The sequence below is a fragment of the Notolabrus celidotus genome, chromosome 2 (genome assembly GCF_009762535.1).
Source record: "Notolabrus celidotus isolate fNotCel1 chromosome 2, fNotCel1.pri, whole genome shotgun sequence".
Classification (NCBI taxonomy): Eukaryota; Metazoa; Chordata; class Actinopteri; order Labriformes; family Labridae; genus Notolabrus; species Notolabrus celidotus.
Genome location: NC_048273.1, coordinates 28,127,067 through 28,154,768, shown reverse-complemented (window position 1 = coordinate 28,154,768; position 27,702 = coordinate 28,127,067). Strand labels below are relative to the sequence as shown.

General features: G+C 39.1%; 1 protein-coding gene across 1 annotated transcript in view; it reads left to right on the top strand.

The window, feature by feature from the left end:
• Window positions 1-27,702, top strand: part of lrp8 (low density lipoprotein receptor-related protein 8, apolipoprotein e receptor) — a 195,313-nt gene that overhangs the window by 137,643 nt on the left and 29,968 nt on the right. Inside the window, exons 5-9 of the mRNA XM_034706432.1 lie at window positions 11,643-12,017; window positions 17,631-17,753; window positions 19,059-19,181; window positions 22,277-22,396; window positions 23,563-23,688. Coding sequence (XP_034562323.1) covers window positions 11,643-12,017; window positions 17,631-17,753; window positions 19,059-19,181; window positions 22,277-22,396; window positions 23,563-23,688 — 867 coding nt within the window. The remainder of the gene's footprint in view (window positions 1-11,642; window positions 12,018-17,630; window positions 17,754-19,058; window positions 19,182-22,276; window positions 22,397-23,562; window positions 23,689-27,702) is intronic.

The window sequence follows — 27,702 nt, the reverse complement described above, 5'->3', positions numbered from 1 at the left end:
AGAGAATCACAGGGAAGCCAGCTTGTCTGTACACTGATAAAGGTGAAACTGCAGCTTTGTTCCCACCTTAGATGAGTGACAGGGTCAGTAGAGAAGTTCTTTTAATTATGCTGCTTTGCTGGCTAGTAACCTATAGACTCGCAGCAAGCTCTTATCATTAAAGCTTTCTCCCACAAAGTGTTCACTGAATTTTTATCACCCTCAATGAAAGATTACAAACACAAGTTGTCTTTCTGTCTGTGTTGTGACCAAAGTGTTGATTAGCTGCTACTTCCTTGTATAGTTGCTTTTGGCTAGCTTATTGTCTAAGCTAATCCACTGATGTTGAATTTGCTAGTAGATTGCAAACACCTTATCTTTTTAACAGATTACTTTTCTATAACATTTCCCATCAGAGTTGTAAAGCTAGCCTTTGTCTTGAATGTTGTGATAAAGTTGAAAAGTTGTATTATTGCCCATTTAACTCTTAGCTACTAGTAACTGTGCCAAGGTAAGGAAGACACCTAGCTGGTAACAAGTCAGTGTGTAGGGTTGTGTTCAGTGAACTTGTAATTGGAGATTTTGTCCTCATTTTTACTAGCTAGTTAAATTCTGACATCGATTATGGCTCCACCTCTGTATGGACTAGCCTCACTGTAGCTCAGCCAAACCCTGCTTTTGCCACTGCATTGTGGAGTTTTAAACCATGAACTAGAAGTGTCTGCGGTGAACATTAAACAATCTTCTCTGTCCGTCTTTTGAACATAGTGACTAGTGTTTGCTTGTCCTGGATTGTAATTGCTAGTAATCTGGCGGGTAGCTGGCTAATGTGCTCAGTAGGCTATGTAAAGAATGATTTAAGATACTCTTATGTGAAGGACTACTATAACTTTTTTATAATTTTTCTTTTACCCATACTCTTTAATTGTAGATTTCTTTTAGAAAAAATTAACAATATATAATGTTAGGAGGGGCTGGTGCACCAAATGGTTGGACTGCCTTGTTTTGTCAGACTGAGTTGCCTATAAGAAGGTCTTTAGGTGCTTGAAAACTCCTTTGGATCTTGCGCATGGTCTTGTTAAGTACCTCCTGAGAAGACAACTTTGATAAAGGAGCCCCCATTGTATGATTTACTTATGTGTGTCAAGACCAACAAGAAGGCCTCTAGAAACATTATTTTAAAACCCAACAGGAAGTCGTTTTAAATATATCAAGAAATGTTGGTGTTTTTTTGTAACTTGTTAAACAGACAGTAAAGGCTGATTTATACTTCTACGTTGAATTGACAGCGTAGCCTACACCGGGGGTCCGTGTAGCTCCCGTACCTACGCAGAGGCCGACACATCGACGCACAAGTATGTGGTGCTCATGTCCGCGTCAGCCCCTGCTGCGTAAGGGCGACGCAGAAGTATAAATCAGCCTTAAGAAACAATGTATGGTTAGTAAAGTTCTGAGGTATTTTGCCTAATTAAAAGAAAGACATGGCTTCAGCTGGGGAGAATGATTAACATGATAAACAACCACCCTATCTTGATGAGACCATCTAAAATGGTAATTATGCCATTATCCTACAGCACCCATGTTAAATGCAGGATTACATGTTCATTGTAGAGATGCAATCAGCACACTTAATCACAATGATCTATTTTTAATCTATTCATAAAATTACTTGTTAACCATAAATGGGAGAAATGCAATTATTTTGTAGATGGGCATTCAAGGTGTGTGTATGTGTGTGTTCACGGGATGAGGGGGGGACAAGCTTAATACTTAATACTAAGGCATTTAGTGATGGCGAGTCATATTCTAGCTGAATTCAGATGATCTTTGAAATGTTTGACCACTCACTGCATTTCAATACGCGCCCCTGTGTGTATTAAGAGACACACAAGGTCATTTGTCACACACCCACCAGCACAAAAAAATCCATGCACATCTATTCAATCTGATGTGATCGCTGCTGAGGGAGTTAATATTCAAGTCTGAGCTGCTGATAGATGGTATGGTGATTGAGCTACTGAAATATCCCATTCTATTCAGTATGCAGTCTGTGGCTGTGTGTGTCTGTATATGTGTGCATGTGTATAATCCCTATAGTACCCACTCATTATGGAGGTGTTTAAGAGAAGGCTTTACCCAGGGGTATATCAATCAGGTTACACAGAGAAATTTAGTCTCTCAGTGAATTTTGAGCCATTTTTCTCTTCATCTAAGCTGCCATTTCACATGGATTCCCCGGGCTCTCCTGCCACACTACATTGAGGTCTTATTTTCAGTGGATTTTCACATCCAGTTTGACACGTTTTTACTCTGAGCAAAGACAATTCAACCAGAGTGAGTGAAGTTTCAAGGCAAAGATGAAGTTCTAACCCTTTCAATTTTGGGATTGACTTAGTTTCATGAGATAACTTTCATTTCAGGACAAGAAAGCACATCATATTTTTTTGAGTATAAATGAGGACTGGATTGACCCTAATTTGTTAAAAAGATTTCACTGATCTGCTTGTTTTTATTTAAACTAAATGTATCCATGATGTCAACATTTTAATGTATGACATTTGAATTCAAAGTGTCCTTAGAATAAGTCAAGCTGGTCTGTAGTTTGCTTGGAAACCCTAAATCCAGGAGATAAATGTGAGATTTTTAGCTGAAAATTTTTGACTAGAGACAGCTCGAGTCAGCTAAAATATGTGCACCCACAAATAGGATAAAAGCTTCAGCTTATTGCAAATCCAAAACTAGATTACAGCTCACATTTCACCACTTCAGCCATATTTACTTTTGTATTGTATCTCTCTCCCTTTTCAGCAGCTTCTCTCTGCAATGCTAGCTAAAATGAAAAGTATTGAAAACCAAAGTGTCCAAAGTTATTTCAACATTTCAGAGACAAACAGATTTGAGGGAAATATATAAATAAAAGAGATGAGCTTCATACTGCAGTTCTCTGAGGAAAGTACACCATAATGTCTTACGTGTGGTAAAAGTGTTCTGTGATCACACATTTGTGCTTAAATAGAACCTGTGTCTGATAATATCTGAAAAACAAGTACTCTGTTCTTTCTAGACCCTCTTTTGTGTATATTTTCCACATCTTCAAATCAGAAGAGATGACTGACATGTCAGAAGCTGCTCCCTCACCAAAGCATCAAACATGTAGTATCGGCTCTGTGCCTGGTAAACCCCATCTGACCAAGCTGCTGGAACATGAATGTCTGCTGAAGCCGCCTTCTCTTTGTCTGTCAGTGATAAATCTATCCTGAATTTCATCTCCCCTCACTGTCTGTCTGTCAATTCCATTAGGACACGAGAATCACTTTAATGTTACAGCGAGTCAGAGAGATGAGGGCTTAGGGCCTGCCTGTCTGCTAGTCACCAGAGTGTATGATGCTGTTTGTGTGTATGCGCGCGCACTGCTAATCTTCCCACGGCAATTCTTCAAAGGTCTAATGTAGCTAAAGCACTCATAAACACTTTCAGAGCGCCCTGGAGAGGGATTGCATGTCAGAATGTCTCTGTCTCTCTTCACACATTCACTCACACACAAACACACTCACACACTCACACACACTTACACACTCGCACAGACTTGGGGCCCCTCTGGCCCTCCTTCAGACTGTCTTCACCCAGAGTTTGATGTAAAGCTGCCTTTGTCCTCCCCCTCTGTCTTTCACACAACTTCTTCTTGTTTGGTGGCAAACTAAGTGGCAGTCATAACATTTGAAAGGCTGAGACACAAAAACATCTTGCCACAGATGTTTGGATGCCAACCCCTCTGGCGTTCTGCTTCCTCTGACGGTTCGCTGTTTTAATGATATCCAGGGTAATGGTGCCTGATAAACAGCAAATGCTACATTAACTTACTGTCCTGAAAACTCAGACTGTGTCTAAGCGCTGTGGAGCTATATGGAGTGCAAGATAATATTGTGAAGTTTCAGAATTTATTGTATCAGTTTAGCATTTAGTTTTCTGTTATGAAATTTAAAACTGGCACCATCACTTTGTTTCTTGGTAGCTCTGTTTGAAAGCATGTTAATACCATAGACTGTATAAAATATGGGCGTAGTATCTGTGACGTCACTCATCTGTTCCTGAGCGCTGTTTTGAAGCCAATCGACGGCGGAAGCCATAGTGGAAATGCGGAACTCAAGCAGTCAAAGTGTGACGTAAAGGGGCGGAGTTTGCGCCTTGTAGCCAACAGCTATGTGTTCCCGACTGGGAGTCAAGTCAGTCATGTCCTTATTTGGGTAAAAACTCGTAATCTTAATATTTTTGAACCGTTGCGTTTGAAAAAAATTCACCCCCCGTATAGAGATATTAGCTACGTAGAGCCAAGCCGTTTTTTTAACCAGGCTGTAAACATGTTTATTAATGCTCCAAAGATGTCTTATTCCCATTCATATCTAAGTGGTTTCCGGTGTTTTTGCAGCCAGCCTCAAGCGGATTCTCGATGAATTGCAGTCTGTAACACTTCCGCATGGGCTTCACAGTTTGAGACCGGAGGTTGCCGCTTTGTTAAAGGTGACATATCATGCAAAATTGACTTTTTAATGGTTCTTTACCTGAAATATGTGTCCCTGGCATGTCTACAAACCCCCCGAGAATGAAAAAAATCCATTCTGCCCCTGTTTTGATTTCTACACCTTTCTGTAAATGTGTGTGAAACGAGCCGTTTCAGACTTCCGTGTTTTTGTTACGTAACAACAATATCCGGTCTGTCACGGAGTCCGAGTTCGGAGCTTGTTCAGCCCATAGACTTTATAAAATAATACTGAATCCCTCCCCCATTTTTCATTACCTGCACAAATGTGTGCTAACAAGGAGCTTAGGAGGGAGGCATGCTAGTTGTAGGCTGTCTTAATAAACACAAAGGTCGGTTTTACTCCCCACGTCTGCAGATTTGAAGATATAGTGGATGATTTTTATTTGTCATGGATAAGTGCTAGCGCTAATTAGCATAGCCACATAGCTATAGGTTCATAGCTGTAGCTGTAGCTGTAGCTGTAGCTGTGTACCAAGACACACGTCGACATACTGACAATTAAACAACAAGAAACACTAAATCTGTGACCAATCCTTCATAAAAGGTCCTGCTGCCTTTCTGGCAGAGGTCGGTTTTACTCCCCACGTCTGCAGATTTGAAGATCTAGTGGATGATTTTTATTTATCATGGATAAGTGCTAGCGCTAGTTAGCATAGCCACATAGCTACATGTTCGTAGCTGTGTACCAAGACACACGTCTACATACTGATAAATAAAACAACAAGAAACACTAAATCTGTGACCAATCGTTCAGAAAGGTCCTGCTCCAGGCGCCTCTCCGTCAGGATCAGATTCAGAGGGTTGAAGTAACGCGATCTCTGAGCAGCCGTGTATATTCAGCCAACATGTAAACATTAGATCAACGTGCTGGAGAGCCGAGGCACATCCACTTCCGGAGGGGGCGTGGTCAGAGGGAAAACAGAGTGTTTTGAAGAGGAATGAAGAAGAGGACTTTTCAGGCATGCCAAAATCTGATTTCAAAGTGTTTTTTTGAGCATAAACTTTAAAGACATGTTTTGGGGACCTCTTAGACCAATATATATTGATGAAAAAAGCGTGATATGTCCCCTTTAATACGTTAAAGCACACTCATTTGAATTAATCAGAGGTTGTTCTATTAATCTGTGTTTTGTTTCATAATTGACAATCCCTCCACACTGTAAATGTAACAACATTAATGATTTTAAACTAGTAACTAGATACACTACTAGTTGCCACAAATAGTAGTACAGTTACAGTGGTGCGTTACTCAATAAAGCATTCTTGCAACACTGGAGGTGAGTTCAGATACCTGAAAACTCTACTGAAGTACAGTTATGGAATAATTCTTCTTTTTTTCTTCCCACCCGGACAACAATACTGGATTTCAGTTTGTCAGTTGTCTCTATGCTAAAGAGAATTATTTTCCAATAACCAAAGAGAATAAAGACACAATTTCAATAAATCAGAAAAATTCATGATGCATCACCACTGCTCCTCAGCCATGGTCCATCTTCATAATAAATAATAAATCAGTATTGTGTCCCCTCCTTTAGATTTATATTAAAGAAACGTTTTTGTCTTTTGAGAGGGGGATCCTGCTTTACCAAGTTAGCTTGTCAGTTGAGAATTGATGTGACAGATCATGTAATAGTAGTCTCAAACCAGGAGAGATACTTGAAGTTCCTTGCCCAGCTCTATGTAAAAATAATGTTTTGCATTAGTAGGTACTCGGCAGCAGGCCTGATGAAAACACATAGCGAAGTGCTGGGTGAAGTTTGGACAGCTATTTTAATAAATGGTGAATAATTGAACAGATTTTTTTTTCTTTCTCTTTTGGATTTAAAGTTTCCCTCCCATCAATCCTCATAAATATAGATGGTGATTTGTTTCCAATTACCCATGTGTGTCTGACAGTGCAAGGCATGCCTGAATCAACATGGATTTGTTTTTTCTTGTTGATCAATTATGAAAGATAAGACATTCATATTGATATTATTTCATATTGTAGATGAGCACGTCACCTGTCTACTGTACAGCCCATTAAGCCCACACAGCACTGAAATGTCTCCAGGTGTGTGTGTTTGTTCTTGTGTATTGTAGGGCAACTGTGTTTCTGCTTCAGGTTTAAAGCAGCATTTTACTCATAGTGCTGTGAAACAATATTTTATTTCCACTTCTGGTTTATAGAGCCGATGTTGGATCTTTAGCTTGTATTTCTGCTAGCACACCTGGTGAACTAATGTTGGTGACAAGAGCATGTGTGTGGGTGAAAGTGGGCACCTGTGTGTGTATGCTTGTGCACGCGTATACATGCGCCCACACAGCGGTTCAGTGGCTGACATGTTAGACCAGAGTCTGATTGGATTCCACGCTCCAGAAACATTGAACCCACTCACTCGGAGAGAAAGGTTGTAGTGGGGTGTGTTTGGATGTAGCTCTGTATTAGTGTGTGTGTATTTGTGTGTATATGTCTAGTGTCTTTGCAGTCCATGTGTTTGGGTCAGGTGGAAAACCTCAGGGGCTTAGAAATGAAGTCGTTGTTTAAGTGCCAAAGAATACAGTTCCCCTAATGGCCACTGGAGGCTGACCCCAAAAGTGAGTCAATACCTATTATGCCTAATGTTAAAATGTCCGGCAGACTGTGGTTGGTTACCGCTACTGAAATGATATGGGAAATATAATTATCAATTTAGTTATAGGAATGTTCCAAAAACAATCTTAATTTCCTTGTTGTTTAAGTGAAAATTTCAATTCTGACTGACCAACCAGTCTAAAGATTAAAAAACTCTCAGAAAAATGTCAAAACTGAGCACAATTTATCGAACATGGCTTAATACAGGATCTCAGAGTCTTACATGTACAATATGACCGGCATTTCGGGCCATTTCATGGTTTGTGTAAATATTTAAGCACAACCATGGTGCTAATGTCCTTTTGTGAGTCTTTGTGCGGTGCATTTGGTAGAAATTACATACATTTTTTCAGTGTGTGTGTGTGTGTGTGTGTGTGTGTGTGTGTGTGTGTGTGTGTGTGTGTGTGTGTGTGTGTGCGCAAAGCACAGCTGCTTGCTTTAGACTAGTTCCCTGCTGGAAAAGACTTCAATTGTCCTTCAGATGGAGGTCAATGAGCTGTGCCCTATCTCCCCATTCCATCTATTAGCTGTCCGGTGGAGGTTCAGTGGATGGATGGATAGAACGCTTTGACACCAAGTTAAAAAGTCACCTGCAGGTGGAGAGAGGTTACTGGCAAGATGTAATCAGTTACTGATTACTGATTTCTTATTTAAAATTGTAATTGGTTAGATAATCTATTAGATGGATGTGTTTAATTAACTGTTAGGAGCTGAACAATCTGATTCACTCAACCCTTACACAGATTTTTAAAGCTCTGCTTATAAGGTTGAATTTCAAAGTAGACCTCAAACCATTGATTGATTACTTGATGAAAAAAATGCTAACTATGTTGCTTTCTCCACAATTTATGATGTCATGATTAATTAAATGAAGAAAAAAACAAAACAAGTATAACTCACTGTTCCTTGTTCAGTTCATGATAATACATGCATTACAATCACAGAGCTTAACAGTTCATGCCCTGTCTACTTCTAAATCTGCCTGCCTGCTGATCTGAGGCTGGGGTTCCTTTCAATTGTAAAGGACATTTCTCATCTCAAATCTCTCAGTGCATCTACCTCCCCGTGTGCTCCTCTGAGCACCTGTCTCCTCTACAACCTCCCACGTCTCTGTTTCTGAGGACTGATCGACAAAAGTCTTCTTGTCAGCTTTGAGGACGACAGGAGATAGGATCATGGGATTAAAGTGACACAGCTGAAGAGGTCCAGAGCTTTGGTGTGGATTTAGAAAGTCCACCCTCAAAAATAGCAAACACCAGATCATTATGAATGGTAATGTTGCAGGGCTCACAAATATTACATTATAGGAGTACTAACACCAGTTTCACTACCTCACCTCCAACATAACTGAATGCCTCTACTTTGCAAGCCAAGCCATTTAAGACTCTTCTGGAGAAAGAGAAATGTATTCATGGTTAAAAAGCAGGAAGATTATAGCTTTTTTCCAGCATTACTTGAAAGTATAGAGTTTAGAGTGATGGTAGAGAAGAAGTGGAGAAAGGCCTCACATTTCAAAGCACCAAAATTAACTTATAACACGATACCGATGGTCTGAGATATTGTAAACACTAGATTTGTGACTAATTCAGTCTCATTTGTTTCAGATGTTTTCAAGGATTGAGATATTATTCACCAAAAATACTTTTACACAATAAGAAATATATTTTAAATTGATAGACTTCAAGTGTGGGACCGTTTTAAGGTTGTCTTTCATACCCAATGAATTGTACAATCAATTTTCAAAACCAGCTGTGTTTGATCACAGACAATGTTAAAACTATTATTACAAGCTGAATAATGCGCTCTGTGTTTGACGCTATGATAATCCATAAACTGTGTGCTCAAAAATCTAACCATGTGTTTAAAGTATTGTACAGTGTCAATAAAAAAGTCTGAAGTGTAATCACAAAGACAGGTGCAGTAGCACAAACACAGAAAAAGACAGGTTCAGTCATCCAGCATAGACACAGAAAGAGACAGCACAGCACCACAGGTGAGGTAGAGGGGATTTCACTGATGTTTGACTCTCGAAGAAGCATGAAGAGTGGATGGGGGGAGTGGATGAGCAGTTTTAGCCAGATAACACCGGATTTATCCAGCTGAGTCGGTGGTTAGAGGTCAAACTCCCTGAACATGTTTGAAGTTTCTGCAGGGTGTGCGTTCAGTTTCTGGATCAAATTCTCTTCCCTCTTATCTGGTTTTAATGCTTTAATGATAACATACATACATCATGAAAACAATAAGAGGAGCGCTTAACATCATAAGAAGCAGACGTTGTTTAATCTTAAGACTGCTCTGGAGCTGACTACATTTGGGTTTATCTGCTGCCTTTGCTAACTAGAAGAGACTACTTTCTTCTTCTGACTCCAATAGTTTTCTCTTTGAAGTGTTTTGACCAAGTTCTGATGATAAGAATCAGATACGACCAAACCTTAACCTTGTTTAAATAATTAAGTTGAATTAATTACTGAATCAGACCAGGACTTAGTGGATTCTGACAACTGCCCTGGCTATTGGTCCAGTTTTATTTTATCTTTTTTTTCCCTGAAAGCAGATAACCTTTCATGTCTGGACTCTTCCCCAAAACTACTGAACATGACAGCATGTTCATTATTTATACCATATGTGAGTCAGATCCAGATCCACTCCAAAATGTTCTTCCTTTCATCAAGTTTTATAAATAGAATAAAAATGTAAAAGAGTCAAAAGTCACAAAAATACCAACTCCTTGGCCTAGTTAATACCAAAGATCGATCAGAAGTCTCTTATGCCATGGCAGCAAAAATACAAAGTATTCCACAGCTGTTGTAGAAAAAGCAGTTCACTGCGGTATGACTTTTTTGCATACTGTAGCTGCTCCATGTTCCAAACTAATTAGAATTCAGCATCGTTTCATGATAGAAATATAGCAAGGAGTTGAGATGTATAGGATCCAGAGATAGGAAAAAGTTCAGAGGATAAAACTCCTTCTCAAACCTGTGTACCTCAAGTAGGATAACGTGGAAGAACAAGTTCAATGCAGCTCGTGTTCCTGTGCATTTTAAACTGAGGCTGAACTGTTTTTTTCTCCGTGAGTCACAGATCAGATGAACTGCCAGCGAGCTACCTGCCCGTTCCTGTAATGTAAATAAAGCTGTTGAGAGAAAACTATGTTTTTGCAGCTCACTCTTCCAAAGGGAGAGACACAAACACCAAACTTCTAATGCAACCTTTGCTGTTTTTACCCAACACACCTGACTGAGCAAGCTTTAAGCTTTCATTAAATATCTTTAGAGCTTAATAAAAGAGGTTTAGTCCAACTTGGAAATAGATCAACCTCCTCAGGGTTTAAGTAAAATATGTTTATGACTTGAAGAAGAAAAGAGGATCTTGCTGTTTGTATAAAAAGTATCAGAGTGAGCTCTTTTTCACTTTGCTTAAGTTTCCACAAATGCTTAACTTGACCCCCAAACCACCACAGCTCATGCCAGGATGATGTTGTTTACGTGCTCATGTTAATTAAATTACTTAGATCTTAGTGGGGGTGATTAGCATGCTAGCAGTAATAGCTAGCAGGGAATCCAATAGCCTGTTATCATAATGAGTCCCTTTGGTGCTCTGTGTGGGAAGGTAGAAGAGAGAGAGAGAGAGAGAGAGAGAGAGAGAGAGAGAGAGAGAGAGAGACAGAGAGAGTCGCACAGAGTTGCACAGAGAGTAGAGTTACATCAAAAGACAAGTGAATATTATTTTCAGGCTTCATTATTCAAATTCTCGTGTAGTAAATTGGCTAGAATTAGATATTGTCTCTTCTGGGATGTGGCATGCTGGAAACATGCAGTTTGCCAACTTGCAACACACAAAAACAAAGCTTCACAGACGCATAAAAAGTTCAAATATTATTCATTGTCGTTCTTTTCTGATAATTTTCTAGCTGTCAGGAGTCCTGAGATACAGTAAATGACCAAATAATGACATGCACAGGAAAGTAAACACATCAAACATTTCCACACAAATACACTCGCAAGTAAAACTCGTAGAGGGGTTTCACACTGCGACAGGCACCTGCAGCTGTGCCCTCACTCTGCTCATTACACACCTGTTTCTACATGCTGCACATATGCTCACGACCTTGTGCTTAATATGTACTGATGTAGTTTTTGTTTGGGGAGTCTCAGCGTTATAATTTCATAGTGTTGTTGAGGCAAAGGTTGTTCTAAATTTGCATTTTTCCAGCATAGTTTTTCTGTTAGTTTTTTTCTTATCCCAACCTGGCTCCACATTTCTGTTTGACCTTTTTGACTTTATTGACAGGGCAGTGAAGAGCTCTTAAACCCACTAGATATACAGATTCTATAGGAATAAATCTCTTTTTAAAGCTCACATTATATACAGTATACACGATGATAGTAATTCTATATATCAGGTGCTGGGAAAAGCCAATGGAATGGAATACAAACATCTTTGCGCAATAATGAGGATACATTGAAAAATATCATCTCTTATAATCCACCTGTCCCATCTTTTTTACAGATGCCAAGGCCTGCCCTTCCAAAGACTTCCAGTGCCGTAATGGGAAGTGTGTGGCGCCGATCTTCGTCTGTGATGGCGATGATGACTGTGGGGACGCCAGCGATGAGGAGAAGTGTTCAGCTCCCACCTGTGGCCAGCACGAGTTCCGCTGCAATGACTCAGAGTGCATCCCCGCACTCTGGAGCTGTGACGGCGACCCGGACTGCAAGGACAAGTCGGACGAGTCGATGGAGCGCTGCAGCAGGAGGACGGAGCCTCAGAAACCTCGCTGTCCCGTGGGAGAGTTCCAGTGTGGCAGTGGGGAATGTGTCCACATGAACTGGAAGTGTGATGGAGATGCTGACTGCAAGGATAAGTCAGATGAAGCAAACTGTCGTAAGTGAACTGTGGACACACAGTATGTGTTGGACTTGATGAGTGGTTGTATAAACGAGTGAGTGAGTATATTGTTGTGTTACTAGATAGACCTCTGAGAGATAATAACAGTGGTGTTTTAACCTAAGTAGACACCAGTAAATTGAAATGTGTTTCTGCAGCTCAGTGACAGTACAATATGATCCAGTACAATACAAAATGATACAACAGGTATGGTATCGATGGATATAGCACAGTAAGATCAGATATAATACCATACGATTCAATAGGATATGATAAAATAAGATACGATACAGTACAGTGTGTTACTAAATTATATGATTCGATAAAGTGCTATGCAATACAATAGGATCCCCTACGATACAATACCATGCAATATTATAGGATACCATGTAATAAGATACAATATAATACATAAGCATATGATACAAACAGTATGACAATTTAAGATTTGAAACAATATGATAGCATATAACTCAGTGATAAAAAAAATACAATAATAGATGATACAGTAAAGTAGGATACCATATGACACATTACAACATAATACAATACAGTATGATACAATTTCTTTCAATACAATTTGATATTCTAAGATAATATTCAACATGATACGATGCAATACGAAACAATATGATACAGTATGGTACAGTATGACTCAATACAGTACAATTCTATGCCATACCATACCATATGATACACTGTATTGCCTCCTATGTTAATTTGTGTAGCACACACTTGGTTGCCTCCACAATAGCATCAATACATTGCATTAGAATCCCTATTTCAGTAGGTGCTTTTAACACAATGTAAACAAGCCACTTCATGTCAAACCAGAGATAAACTGACTATTGCGAACTGTTTCTGTTTATTATATTTTAGAAACTGCCAACAGCCTTATTTTTCTTATGTTACTTAAAATATGAAGCATGTAGAAATGTTTACTGAGAGAATAAGTCAAACATTTAATAAAAAACTACAGATCACACTTAAATCTTGGTTATCAGCTATTTCCAAGCTTTAAAAAAAAAATACTGTAATATTATATAACTATCCAAATACTATTGCGTTACATAAAGAATATGAAGTCTAACGCTTTTCTTTAACTGCATCCTGTGTCAACATTCAGAGTCTAACAACAACAAAAATCTAAAATTAACTAGATAACCTCAGGCTTTTAAAATTGAAGCAAAATGTCGAAAACTTAATCCCAAGCAGTGATGTTATATAAACAACAATGTGGTCATATTCTTTGGCAATTTAATATAGAGACAAACACACCAAATGTAGACGTATTCGTCACATTTCTCCCTGTTAAACCGTTTCTCTCTAAGGCAAGGCGATGGAGTTTGTGGGTTAATTATTATCGAGAAACCCAGAGGGGACAAAATACAGTAAGAAATGTGTTTTTGGCGACAGCATGATAAAGAAACTCTCTCATGAATTGTCTTTGTGGTCAGGAGCATTTTGAAAAAACAAAGCTAAAAAGAGTCATTTTTTTGACATATCCCCCATTAACATAGCCTGTGAAGTTTACTTAAAAGGATGTCTATATTTTTAGTCCCTGGAGTAACCTTGACGTCACTGCACATGCTCAGGGGCCCAGCCGCTTTTTGTTAAATGCATTCATTACGATAAAGGATACGTCTTACAATTGCAATATTATTGTTATTTTATGCCATTCATCTCTTCTATTGCACAAAGGCTACACAGTTTTGTGGTAGGATAAAACCACTGTTGGTAATAAAGTAAGTAAGAAAAATACCAGCTGGAGCCTTTCACAACAGTAATTAATGGACACTAACATTCCTGCATGTGGCACCGGCTGTCATGTATTTTTTCAAACACAACATGACATAACTTGTTGAGCCACATAGTGATTGAAGGAAGATCAATGCTAACTTTATCACGTTGATCCATGAGCGTGTCGCCGTGCAGCCGTGTGATCTGATGTGAAGCAGAAGAAGAACCTCTGAGTGTGTTCCACCATATGTGTTTGTTGTGAGAGTGCATGTGTGTGTGTGTGCATGCGTGGGAGGTGAAGGTCCTTCATCAAGCAAGACCCCCATCTGGTCGCCTCTTCACACACCCACGCAGCACTCAGAGAGATGACAGCAGCCTCACATGTACGGCATGATACAAGCACAGTGTATTACCACGCATACGCAAAAAAACACACACGCTTTCACAAGCCACCAGACACGTGTTTAATGATCATACCGCTAAAATTATGGGACCAAAAAATGCAGGAGCTTAACTAATCATACAACTGCTAGGCACCCTCATGGCCCTACAATTAAATATTCATATGTAGAGTTTCACATAGAGCTATCACAATGTAGTAATTATTGCACATATCACATGATAATACTGTGTAAAACCCTCCAACTTATACAGAAACAATTGCACAGGGCCAAAAGGTCATAACTGTTTATTTTCTTTGTAGGCATGCACTGCATGATGGGATTTTGATGTGAATATCATAGGACAACAAAAACATTATGCAAATCAGCATCACAGTCGTACCATTCAGGCAAGAATCCACACTCAAAGCTTTATGTTCACTCAGTCTTTATTCCTATGAACTCTTTACCTTTCATTAGAAATAAGGAAAGATATATTCTTTCTTTCCACAACCATACAAAACATTGAATTCTCCTTATTTCAACAACTTTGTAAGGTTAAAATAAGAAATCAGAGATAGGATTTCACCAACTTGGTTTGATAGAAGCAGATCCTGACTAACTCAAGGACTGCAACCCACAAGACTTTTTAAATCATGCTTTGAACATTTTGTTGGCCAATTGTGTTTCTTGTTTAAACATAGCACAAACTGAACGGATGGTGTCTTTGTTTCAAGATAAATGAGTGAGAGAGGCTTGTAACACCTGTAGAGAGATCCAATGGTGTTCAAGAAATTTACAGCTATGCCAACTGTGCAGGTTATAAAAAAAAAAGAGACTACGCTTAAAAAGTAGCAGTTGACTTTTCATTGGTGGTTTGTTAGTAATACATAAGCAGCCATTCAGATTACATTAAAAAGCTAACTACCTGGTGGAAAAAAGAAGGCAGGCACAAACTGCAGCTGCAATAACATTTTCTGTTAAAAAATGCTTTAACGTCTATAGCCACCATTGAAAAGACGGTACAAAGTAGATTAAGAGTGATGATTTTTACGTACTATTTCAAGACATTTAAACATCTACGTTGAAATCATATCTCACTAGTCACTGTCACTCATAACTAACATCATCATGTGTTTATGACACGTTGATGTTAAAGCCGTGTTATAGCTAGCTAAAACTGAATTCAGATCTAGGAGGTTCAGACCTGAATTCACCCTGTGTTCATCCAAGTTTCAATGTTAATATCCTGGTGTGTGCTCATTCATAAAAATAAAACATGTTCATCTTCCTCATAATTTAGGAAAGAAATATTTGAATGAAGAGCAGTTCAGTTATTATAGGCTTTTTGGATTTAAGAACAGTTAGGACCTGCAAATAAGGCAGTTGTGTGCTGCCTTAGATATTCTACCTGATATAGCTCAATGTGTGAGCATCTAATTTTAGACACCAGCTGGTTTTTAACTATTTTTGCCTACTCTTGCTTATTACTAAATTTGAAAAGTGTAAAGAGCTATCCTGAAGTAATTCAATATAATTTAGTCCCTGACTTTTGTTTGTATTTTTATCTTTTGGTTTTAGCTACATTCTCAAAGTCACTATCAGTAAGTTAGCCAGCTTAGTGAAATATTCATGACAACAAAAATCATGACAAGCAAAAAGCAGCCTGTGGGTCTACATAAAAAAAAGGGATTTAACCGCCTTAATAATCACGTCCACAGCCTCACTGAAATGATGAGACAGCAGTTCTGTGTATTATATGGATATGATTGTGTGTGTGCATGTCTATCATGTGAGAATAAGAATAGGAGGTTGGAGCTTGGTGTCAAACAAGACGTAATAGTTTCAGATGTCTATGTAATGTAAATGAGGGAGCTGAGCTCACCTGAGGGAGGTGCAACATTTCAATGTAAATGAGTAATGTGAGAATCATTGCATATCTTCAGCTTGTTCTCTCCTCCTCCTCATTTCCATCAAGCTCTGCTGATTCGTACAGACCCACACCCTGGTTATTATCTCCCATCCTCTTTGAAACATCTGTCTCCATAATGCTGTGTTGCTTCTCAGACATGCTGAGACAAGTGACAGTGAGAGCGATGACAGGAGGTTAATATAAATGAGAAATGGTCGAACAGTATCTGCAGTTGTTTCCCTCCTTTTCCAGCTGCCAAATTTCTGCAGATGGAAATCTTGTAATATTACTCTACATCCAGAGGATTTATCATAATTACCTGAGCTCAGATCCCAATCATTTGACTAAAAGAATCAGAGCAGTAGAAATCAGGGTCAGCTTTCCTGTGTGATTCTGTAGATGTCCACACAGATGTGCAGCATACATGCATTTCAGTTTCATGTTTCTGTCTGTATCTGCTCACCTACAGTGCTTGTGTAAATCTGTAGAAATACTAATACACACCTTCACATACACACGTACTCAATAGGTCACTGAATGTCGGTTTTCTGCAGACAGTGAATGAATACCTGCCTGGTTTTCATTTCCACCGGGGCTTTTTCTCTGTAGGTGAGAGCTGTGTATGACTGATTACTGTTGGATTGAACCTAACTCAAAGTTGATGAAAGAAGAAAGAAAAAAAAAAACCACACTGTAGGCGCATCTTCATAAAGGAGGTGGAATTGCTGAATTGTGTGTGTGTGTGTGTGTGTGTGTGTGTGTGTGTGTGTGTGTGTGTGTGTGTGTGTGTGTGTGTGTGCGGGTGTGTGTGTGTGTGTGTGTGTGTGTGTTTGCTATCATAGGACAACCAGACTCAGATGATGCCTTTGATTCTGACTGAAATGTGCTTTTTTCCCCCCTCTAAAACAGTAACTGATACAGCAATAATGACATTACTTATGGCTGATACCAGCAACTAATATTTTAAGAGTGGCCAAGAAGCACAGTGTAATGCTAGCAAAGCATTTAACATTAGTCAAGCTAGCAAAACATCAACAATCAGTGTTTTTCAATTATACATGTTAAGCCTGTTTCATTTAAACATTATTAAAATGGTAAAAATCCAGATTTAAGCATTTTAATGTTAAAAATCTGTGTTAATTAGCAACAACATTCAGAAGAGGCTGCTAGCCGATCTACAGCTAATGTTTGCATTGCTTAGTTGATGGTGCTCATCTTGTTTTTAGGATTCCTTCAGTGTGCTCAGCCAGGCCACAAAACAATGATAATGATCAATTAATTATTAAAATGGGTTAGATGTGCTGTCAAATATAAATGTGACAGTTTTTGGTATTTGCTCTGGCTAATACTCAGATCTTGGTATCAGACTTGAGAAGGTAAAGGTGGCTGCAGAATTCTATTAAGGACTAAGTGGAGATATTCGGTAAATATATGTATCTTTGCATCACTGACTGTGCAGCTACTTTAAAAAAATATCTGTATGAATTCAATAAGACTCTGCCTTTGTTAATCTAAAGAATATAAATGATGAACCAAAGATGACATTTTCCCTGTTTTTACATCGTTTGTGTCTCGCAGCTCTGCTCACCTGTCGACCTGATGAGTTCCAGTGTGGTGATGGGTCCTGTATCCACGGAACAAAGCAGTGTAATAAAGTGCATGACTGTCCGGACTTCAGTGATGAAGCTGGTTGTGTCAACAGTGAGTATCAGATTAACACCACTACAAAACCTCTATTTTCCTTTACCATATTTCATTTTTAATTATCCAAAGCAGGACAGCTGTGGCTTTTTTATCTGATTGTCGCAGGATACATATTCCATATTTGACCATTAAGAACACATCTAATCTATTTGCATGTGTGAGTCTTTTGTCAAACTTAAGTCAGCCTGATAAATGTATCAAATTAAAACTTTAATACTTCAAACCAAATCCACATGGGATTTAGCATAGTTTAGCACAGATGGCAGCAGTTGGCTGCACTGGTGTAGTCTGCCCCATGAGAAACTGTTTAAACAAGTAAATTTTGCACTGGCAAGGCTTCAAATTTAGAGGAATGAGAGCAATAAGAGGCCAAAGTCTCAGAGTATTTAAAGACTCACTGTATAATTCTGCCTTAAATCTTTTTAACAAGGATACGAGACGTGTTCACTGTGAAATGTGATTGTAGAAGGAGAGGGGTGTAATCCACATTTGCAAACAAGATACATGTGCGAGGAACAGTATTTTTACTCTTCCAAGCATACATCACCTTGAGTTAACATACAGTACGGCGGCACAAGGTCGTCTTCAGATACTCTGCCTGGAAGTGAACTTTATCTTAAAGTCAGTGTTTTGAAGTGCAGCTGTGAACCTGCATTGATTTTTCACTCTTCACAGTTTGCACAAAGGGCACAGTGGAGTGTGCATGTACCTGTACTTTGCTTTTTTTTTTTTTATGGGGAGGAGGGGGGGTAAAAGGTGTTGGAAACTATAAAACTGTATCGGTGTGCGAGTCAGTCACAAACCATGGCTGATATGAAACTTTTGACACATAATGTATCGCCTAATATCTTCTGAATATTTGCCACGTGATCCAAACCAGTGATAGCACAATCACAAAACTATACTTGTAAGAGTTTGCAGTTTATAGTTCATGCAAAGATCAAGTCCTTTAAAAATGCTTGCAGGCTTTCACTGGTACTTGAAGATTTTCTTTGTTCCCAATCACAATTTCTAACCAAGGTTGAATAAAATCATGGTGTAGCTGAAAAATGGATTAATTGGAATTCCCACCTATGGGCTTCTTTGGCTTTTATGTGTTTTGCACTAAAAAAGCTTTGACAATTAAAGCTTTTACAAAACATCACCAACCTTAAACCTAATTAATTTAACTCAGAGCAACAATTTGACTATGTTTCATGCACAAATGACACCACACTTTTCAAGCATTACTAGTCACGTAAAGGTGTCACATTTATGCTCCTCTTAAAACTTTTAAAAACACTTTCCTTTTGTTAACTACAGTTACAAAGTGTGATGGGCCGAGGAAGTTCCGCTGTAAGAACGGGGAGTGTATCGACAGCACCAAGGTGTGTGACAACGTGAAAGACTGCAAAGACTGGTCTGATGAACCCATAAAGGAGTGCGGTAAGATAGATTCTCTGTTTGCTTTCACACTTAAAACACCAACAGACCCTGGTTCTCTTTAGTCCTATCACCACTTCATGAAGGTACATACATGCTTGTATAATAGCACAGACGCACTCATGCATACAGGCATCATCAGCTGCCTCTAATGTGGGAGGTCAGTCTTCTTAGTAATAGGAGCTTCATTTGATCAAGGCAGGAGAAATCGGGACATTTCTCATCTGCCTTGTAATGATCAAAGAGCCAAGTGATTCTCCCCCTTGTGTGATCTTACCCTGGAAAACGTGCCCCGACTATATTACCCACGAGCAAGCACATAGATTATCCACACACCATAGATAATTACCACTAAATGAGCTTTAGTCACGGATCAAACATTACAAGCTATGCAACCCAATTGAAGTTGAAAAAAATATACAGTACCTGTTAATAAAATCAATCAAATGAATGAAGGCAATGACATTTTTCTAATCAAAGCACTTGAAGGTAGTGTGAAATGTTTCTGGATTACATGTACAGTCTTAAGTCTTAAGGTCGATAGCTAGTCACATGTATAAATTAATATGTGAGCGTGTTGCCCTCTGAGCTATCGCTGATCTCAAAGCAGATGGGTATAAACTGTAATGAGATAGCCCTGTGACTATATCATTAATGTTAAACATGATGTTCACAGTGTCTCGAGGCAAACCTACACCTCCTCTTATAGCCGTGACTGTAATTATCTGCAAGGTACAGATGTTGCTAAGCCAGACCAAAATACTGCAGAGTAGTTTAAACCAAAGGGTTATATATGTGCGATTAAGTCCCTTAAATGCATTTCAGATCAATATTTTTTAATACATATTCTAAATTATTATTTTAAATTTGCATTTTATTTGCAGCCATGTTAACCTTCTAACTTCCATCTGCTTCTTTTCTTTAATTGGACATTATGATTTTTTCGACACCTTCACAGCCCTATGTCAATTAGTGTGGTAGCCTGAGACCACAGACTGTATAAAACACGTCTCTCATTGGTTTCCGAAGATGAGGCCCAACAATGAGAGTCAGAATAAAGGAAATGCTGACTCATCTTAACTTTATATCAATTTAACCACTGGCAAAGGGCAAAGAGGAGCTATGGGGTGACAAAAGTCTCCTGTCAAACAGCTGCAACACAGCCACCTGTCAGTTATTTATACGTAACTCTTTGCCGTAAAGTAGTCAAAACAAATGACTTATTTAAAATTATCTCCAATAAAGTGTGTAGGACTAAAAAAAATAAGCTACAGGGGTTAAAATATTTTTTTGAAACAGGCTGTAAACATGATTTATTAGGCAGTAAAAACTGTCCTTTCAAAATGGGACTCAATGGGAGCTCCTTAGCTTTTAGAGCCAGCCTCAAGTGGACACTCGAGGAACTGCAGCTTTTTTGCACTTTCGCAGTGGCTTCATTTGGCAACACTAGAGGCTTTCCCTTGCCTGAGACCTGCGTAACACACAATTAAGAATGAAAAAACTGAAGTTCCTTTATAGTAAAGTACATGGCCAAAAGTATTGGAACAACTGAACCACAGGTCCAATGTTGACTTCTCATGCCATTACCATGGCTATAAATCTTCTGTTGCTTGGACTTCACCCTAATGGAAGGGAATTATAATGATTTTGGGCATGTCACCCACTGAGGAAATTATAGTAAAGCCTGATAAAAAACGTGTTTGATGGATTTGAGGTCAAGGTTCTGTGGTTTAACAGAACAGCAACAGGTCTTCTGTACAGACATGTTCAAAATTCGACACATACACTTTTACAGCCAACTTTTGTGGAGGCTTCCATTTCGGAAATAAAAGAAACACAAAGTTGGAATTGTTTGAATTGTCAAAAAATATTTACTAAGAAGCATTTACATATCTGTTCAAGTTGAACTTTACAAATTGTAGGCATTGAAGGAAGTGATGGGAATTAATTTAAGTCCTATTGAAACCCTTTTTTGAGATTGTAATGACATGAGGGTTACTGAATTCAAGTTGTGACTCAAAAGAAGTTGGACTTTCTTTATAACAGAGCACCTGCATTTCAAATGAAGCCAATATGAAGCAAGATGCAAAGACACTTTCATGTTGCAGGACTTTAGAGTTCACAGTAGTAGTAGGAACTGAAAAGGAAGCATGTCTCAACCACAGTTGTATCCATGTGTTGAGAGTGTTTCTGAAAGTAGTGGAGGACCAAATCAGTTGGTTATTCATTTATAAGGCAAAAATTGTGCCTTCACCAAACCTTATAAAGACATTACAGTTTTATGTCATATAACACTGTGGCCATACTGTGAATTACTGTGAACCTTAACTTTACTAAAACATCCTGCCAAGATTCTCAAGACTTAACCTCCCTCTTACTCTCTGTCAGTCTCTTCTGAAGTCTATTCTTGATTCCTCCTTCTTTATTTCTCCCTCTTCCTCTCACTGCCTCACAGCAGCACCTGTAGCCTTGAAGCTTAAATCTTTAATGCAAACCGGTAATGAAGCACCAGCTTTAGCTGTATGCAGCGATCTCTCTGCTCCCTGGGGAGGAGGAGAGGAGTTGAAAGACAAAAGAGTGAATGAGAATGGATACAAAAAGGAAGGGACTTAGGAAGCATGCCTGAGAGGGAGTCCGATCTGTTGTGCCAAAAAAAAGGGAGAAAACATCATGGCATCATCGTGGAGTGGCACCCGGTACATGCAGCCAAGCTCCCTGCTGGAGAGTGGAATGGATCCAGGTGCATTTGGCGAAGAATCTGCCACAGGATCACTCATCAAGCATGCAAATGAATTTACGCCACACACTCATACCTGTGCTTTTCTATTCCTGTCTCTCTCTTTGTACTGCTTTCAAGCTTAATACATTTTGTTTTTCAACCAAAATTTGATACATACACACACACACTATTGACAGGGTTAATTTTTTTTACCTTGCAAGCTCATTAAAACATTGGAAACATGCACACAGACAAACAGATTTTTAGCGTTTAGTCTTTATTTGAACTGTTTCTTTTGTGCCTTCCTCATCCTCTGTCCTTCAACTCCTCCAACCTCTCTCTCTCTCTGTCTCTCTCTTTCTCCTCTCTCTCTCTGCAGGCATTAATGAGTGTGCAGACAACAATGGCGGCTGCTCCCACATCTGCCGAGACCGGAGAATCGGTTACGAGTGTGACTGTCCCTCCGGGTACAAACTGCTGGACAAAAAGACTTGTGGAGGTTAGAAATAAAAAGTTCTGCAAAAACAAATAAATAATTTCGATAAAACATCTGGTGCAGCAATGCAGAAAGCCATGACTGATGTACAATCACACCTTGTCTGGGCCTGACCAGGTCTGGCTGCTGAGATCTGTGTTTCGTCTTTGGTCCTATACTTTGTTGACAATCTGAGAGACCATAGGAGCCAAATAACACATTCATATCATTACCAACCAAAGAGTTAGCAAAAGTTCTGGTAAAAGTTAATTTGACATCCAGTCTCAGGATAAGTAGGTGTTTATTTTTACTCTGTCTGTGTCCTGTAGTGATCTAAAACTGGAACAGATAAACATGTTCTATTAAACTCCCTAAAGCATTTAAAGTGCAGATTGTATGTTCTTTATTTAACACCCCTCTGGTGACACTTGGTGAATTAGTTTTTGTAGATTCAATCCAAGCTCCAAATTCTTGTTTATTTTTATATGTTTTACCTCAACCTCAAATTACAATTTATGATGGTTGTTTTCTGGTTTAATGATTTTAATTTCATTAAATCAAGTCATTTTAAACTAACTTAGCCCTCATGTCATGTGTATCTAGTCTTTATGGTGATGCCCATTGGATCTGGGGATACAAAGAGCTGCTTGTAAAGTTAACATGCAGATTTATTTCTAAATAGTTTAAAACTGTGACTGTTTCTGAAATAACAAAGCCAGATTTTTACCTTTTATCCTGTCCACATTAAAGTAACAGGATCCTCAGCAGGGATAAGAACTTCAGAGCTCTTACTAAAGGTGATTTGTTTTACTTGTGAGGTATCCAGGGAAGCACTTTCCTCTGCTCCACGGCATGCTGCTAGGCTTGACTAAACACATCCCAAATCCTGGTCTCAGTGAGATCAGATTGGTATTGATTGTCTCATGAGGCTGTGGGTGTGCAGGCAAACAAGCATTTTCTAGAATATTGGGCTTTGCTTTATTTTCTGATTTAGTTAAAGAAGTTTAGATGAACCATTGTGTCTAGGAGGTGACATATCACTGCCGTGAGCTCAATGAAATACTTTGAGAATACACATGCTGGAAACAGATCATGTGAATCTTTTATTTCTCACTCTTCATAAAAAATATTGTCTGTCCCTTTAGTTATGTTCTCATCTTTGCGTCTTCACGCTGCGTTTCTCTCCCCAGACATAGACGAATGTGAGAACCCAGACGCCTGCAGTCAGATCTGCATCAACTACAAAGGGGATTATAAATGTGAATGCTACGAAGGCTACGAGATGGACCCTGCCTCTAAGACCTGCAAGGCCGTGGGTGAGTCATTAATCACAAAAATTCATACTCTGTTACACATAAACACACATTTATACAGGTGGAGAAAAATGGACACTAAAAAAAATTATCGAAAACAGTTATTCATGTATCATCATGGGCAAAGAGTACCTCAACATTCCAACAGTTAACTGAGCTCTGTACACTTTTTAGTTTCTGAGAAATTCTCATTTTTATGAAGAGACTGCAAATACTCTGTGATGGTTTAATACTGAACAGAAATGAAGTGCTGAAATTGATTTTTTTGCCTCTTTCATTAAAATATGATAAAATTCACAATTGACAGGAGGCAACCACTCATGAGCCTTTCGATAGAGACTGAAGTTTGAAATAATTTCTGTTTGGACTAAAATAAAAATCAATACATAGATATGAAACTCTTCTCAATCTCCTCCCCCTTAAATTTCAAACCTCTACCGTACGTTTGTTAATTTCTATACACACATACAATACTTACTACCTGTCATACTCTTGACAGGGCTTCAGCCAACACACTTTCAGACCCTTTTTCGTAAATCATTACGTCATTGTTCTCATGCACAGTCGTAGCCAGCTGCATGAGCCTTTGATTGTGGTTGTACATACAAGAGAGGAAAACTATTGAGTTGTGTTCAGTGAAGATCTCTACAGCACCAGGACCAGAACCCACAAATTCTCAAGGGTTGGAGCTGATGTTGGAGCTTGTTTAACCTCTAAAAGAAATAACAGGTAGGGTGGTCAACTCCGTCTGTGTCTGTTGTAATATAGCGCTCTAGATAATTTATTGGTATCTTTAAGCTAGATAAGTAATCAGGCCTCTTCATTTTGAGTATTTTATTAAGTTAATTAAAACAGAAATCTCTATTCGAAGTCTTTTGTGGTCACCTCCTCCCAACGTTCAGCTCAATGTAAAACCTGCTCCTCAGGCGCTTTCACTGCCTTCGACAGGTTGTTGCAGGTACTTTGTTGCATTTTGCATGATGTCATCAATAAAGACAACCAGCAAAAAAGGTATGAACAAAATTACAAAGGGTTTTTTTCTTTCAGTTGTAATAAGAATGTTAGCTCTTGCTCTCTAAATTGTTATTTTAAATAATTTAAATAAGCATGTTGAAAAAAGATCCTCTGTGGCTCTCTGATGTTGGTCTGTTTTTAAAGGGTTACAGAAATCACACGTAGGACCATCCTTATACACACACCAATTACTGTCACATCTTAGCACCCCTAGCTACCGAGTCACATCCCACACTTTCCTGACACTGGGACTGTGTGAAACCAGAGGCTTGCTTTGTATGCAGCCTCTGCTCAGCAATCTGTGCAAAGATAAATATTTGCCACCTTTTTCTGCAGCCCTCACTAATGAAAAGTTTGCAGTCAGCTGCATCTTCTCTCCCTGGAGCAACGAGGGGAAGGCGGTCTGCCCGTGTACGCTATAGGACACAGGCAGGGTCCGTAGCCCTCGTTGGCCAGGGTAAACACTCCAAGCAGTGGTTATGATTGAAAATAAAATCTTGTCTGCAAAGCTTGAGCAGGCAGGGTTGTTATTGAAAAATAGTCTGCCTGAATCCCAAAGTGAAGATGCCACTTGCTCGCTGCACCTTAGATTGCCTTTTCAAAAGCTCCATGTGAATTCTGGGTGTTTCTAATCAGTCTCCCCTCTTCCTCAGTCTGTTACAGCTGGTTTTAAAGATAACAACACTGTGTGTCAACAATATTTTAAACACCCACTGATAAGGCTTCCAGCTGACAAATTAGAGCTTCTGATGTGAGGTGATTGTATGATAAAAGTTGATGTATTTTAGTTAAAGGGGTGCAGGAAATCGAATTTCAGAACTGTTTGTGATGCAAAACAGGTAGTTATTTCGGTATACTTTCAGACTAACAGTAGATTAGACACAATCATTGGAGTATTATCAGAGCTTTCTCTCAATTAAAACATTCTATAGGAAATAAAACCTCTTGCTCTTTTCAGTTTTGAAGCCTTTTGCCCTTTAAATTAGAAGTGGAACCTTCCTGTGATTTAGTTACACACCAAATGTTTTTTTAGTGGAAAGAGGAGAGAGTAAAGAGTGGTATTAGTCATTATCACCATTAGTCTTCAGTTGAGTCATTACAGGGTGAACTGGTCTGGTAATGAGGGAACTTAAAGCAGAAAACAGGCCCCTCACTCTTCAGGCTAAGTGGCATAAAAAACAGCATTGATTGCTTCATGTCTCTGTGTGTGAGTCTTTATTGCTGGAAGGTAGAGCAAACACTGTTTGTCAGAGGGCAACGCATTTATTAGAAGGGAGGACAGGAAGGCAGAGGAGAAGAAGATAAATGGATCACTGAACGCACTGTATGAAAATCTCTCTGCTCATTGATGTATTGTAAAGATGTATACGCACTGTTGACGGTGAGCACACGTCAAAGCAAGCCATAGGGTTATTGTTTATGTTGAGTCCTGTTCAGAAGAAAACAAACAGGGATAGGACCATAAGTGCAGATGATAACTGCTCTGTGAAGCTGACATAATGTGCACTTAATGAAGCTACATTTGCCAGCCAACTTATTCCAAGACACACGTACAATATGAACACAATCACACACATGCATGGACACAAACATCAGCATGCACTTTAAATGCCGGCCACGCAAATGCAAATATACAATTCCCCTGTGACAGAGTGGCCTGGAGGAATGTCACGCAGTTTGAGGAGATGTGACAAGCACCGCTATCATCTGCACACTTCAGTGTATGCTGCAAAATGCCACACTCTTGTATGCGCTTCTATAGGAGGCACAGAGCGAACCCACAATCTGTTCATAGAAAGTGGAGGGATGTGAGGTCACCATCGGTTTGTGAACTCTTTTGGAACCAGAAGTGAACGTGGTGGAAACATATTGTTACATCTCTATACTGGTTTACAGGCTGCTGTGGCAGAAGCTTGTCAATCACAGAAACTCTCTCTCAGACACTAATGGATGTCATTGAGACTACATCCATGTTTTATACACTTTACAGTCTGTATTTGCTCTGCTTTTGAAACCAGAGGCTACATCCACTTCTTTTATGCAGTCTATGAAGAAAACACAATGTCATGGTCATCAAGCTACTCACAATGCAACATCAAACTGTATTTTCCTGCGTTTTTGTACTTGTGTCAGTTGCATTCAGCTTAAGCTGAGCCTATGCAGATAACTGTAAGAGGAGTACTTTACAGCTGAGCCACAACCTCTACACTCTTTTTTTCTCCAATGCACAAAGACGTCATTTCACTCTAATCCTAACACGCCGCTTCAGGCTCTGTGGATTAATTTCAGAGTAATATGCAACTGTTACACTCGCAATGCTAATTAAAAGTAAAGTCTCAGGTTGGAGTCTTAGAGCGTTCACTCTTCTAAGCTGGTGTGTGTGTGTGTGTGTGTGTGTGTGTGTGTGTGTGTGTGTGTGTGTGTGTGTGTGTGATTGTGTGTGTGTGTGTGTGTGTGTGTGTGTGTGTGTGGTGTGTGTGTGTGTGTGTGTGTGTGTGTGTGTGTGTGTGTGTTAAAGTACATGGCAGCCGCCCCTGAAGAACTCCTTGGCTGTACACTAATTGCATTCATTGTTTTTGTGTTTACACCTTTATGGGTGTGATGCCACTCACTGAGTTGTCAGCTCAAGTTGTTGTAGTTATTTGTCAGAGAGAGACAGTGTGGGCGTTCAGTGTATGTATGAGAGGAAAGGGGTTATGAGAGCACTCACCGATCCACTCAGACAGCGGGTCATCGAACATCTCTTAATCAGTTTAGATGTCTGGATGTTGATCAAAGTTGATACCAAACTAATCAGAAGTATAAATGTGTGTACGTGTGTTTTTGTGGGGATGTTGCTGAACAGGGTAAAGATTCAAATCAGAAGCCTTTTTCAAAAAACTGTTTTGGGATTTTTCTACAGAATAAAGTTAAGAAAAAAAAGTAGTTCAATACTTAAACTACCTGAATATTGATCAGGTAATCAAAGCTAACTGCTGAAATCCTTTATACTTTTCTCCATGA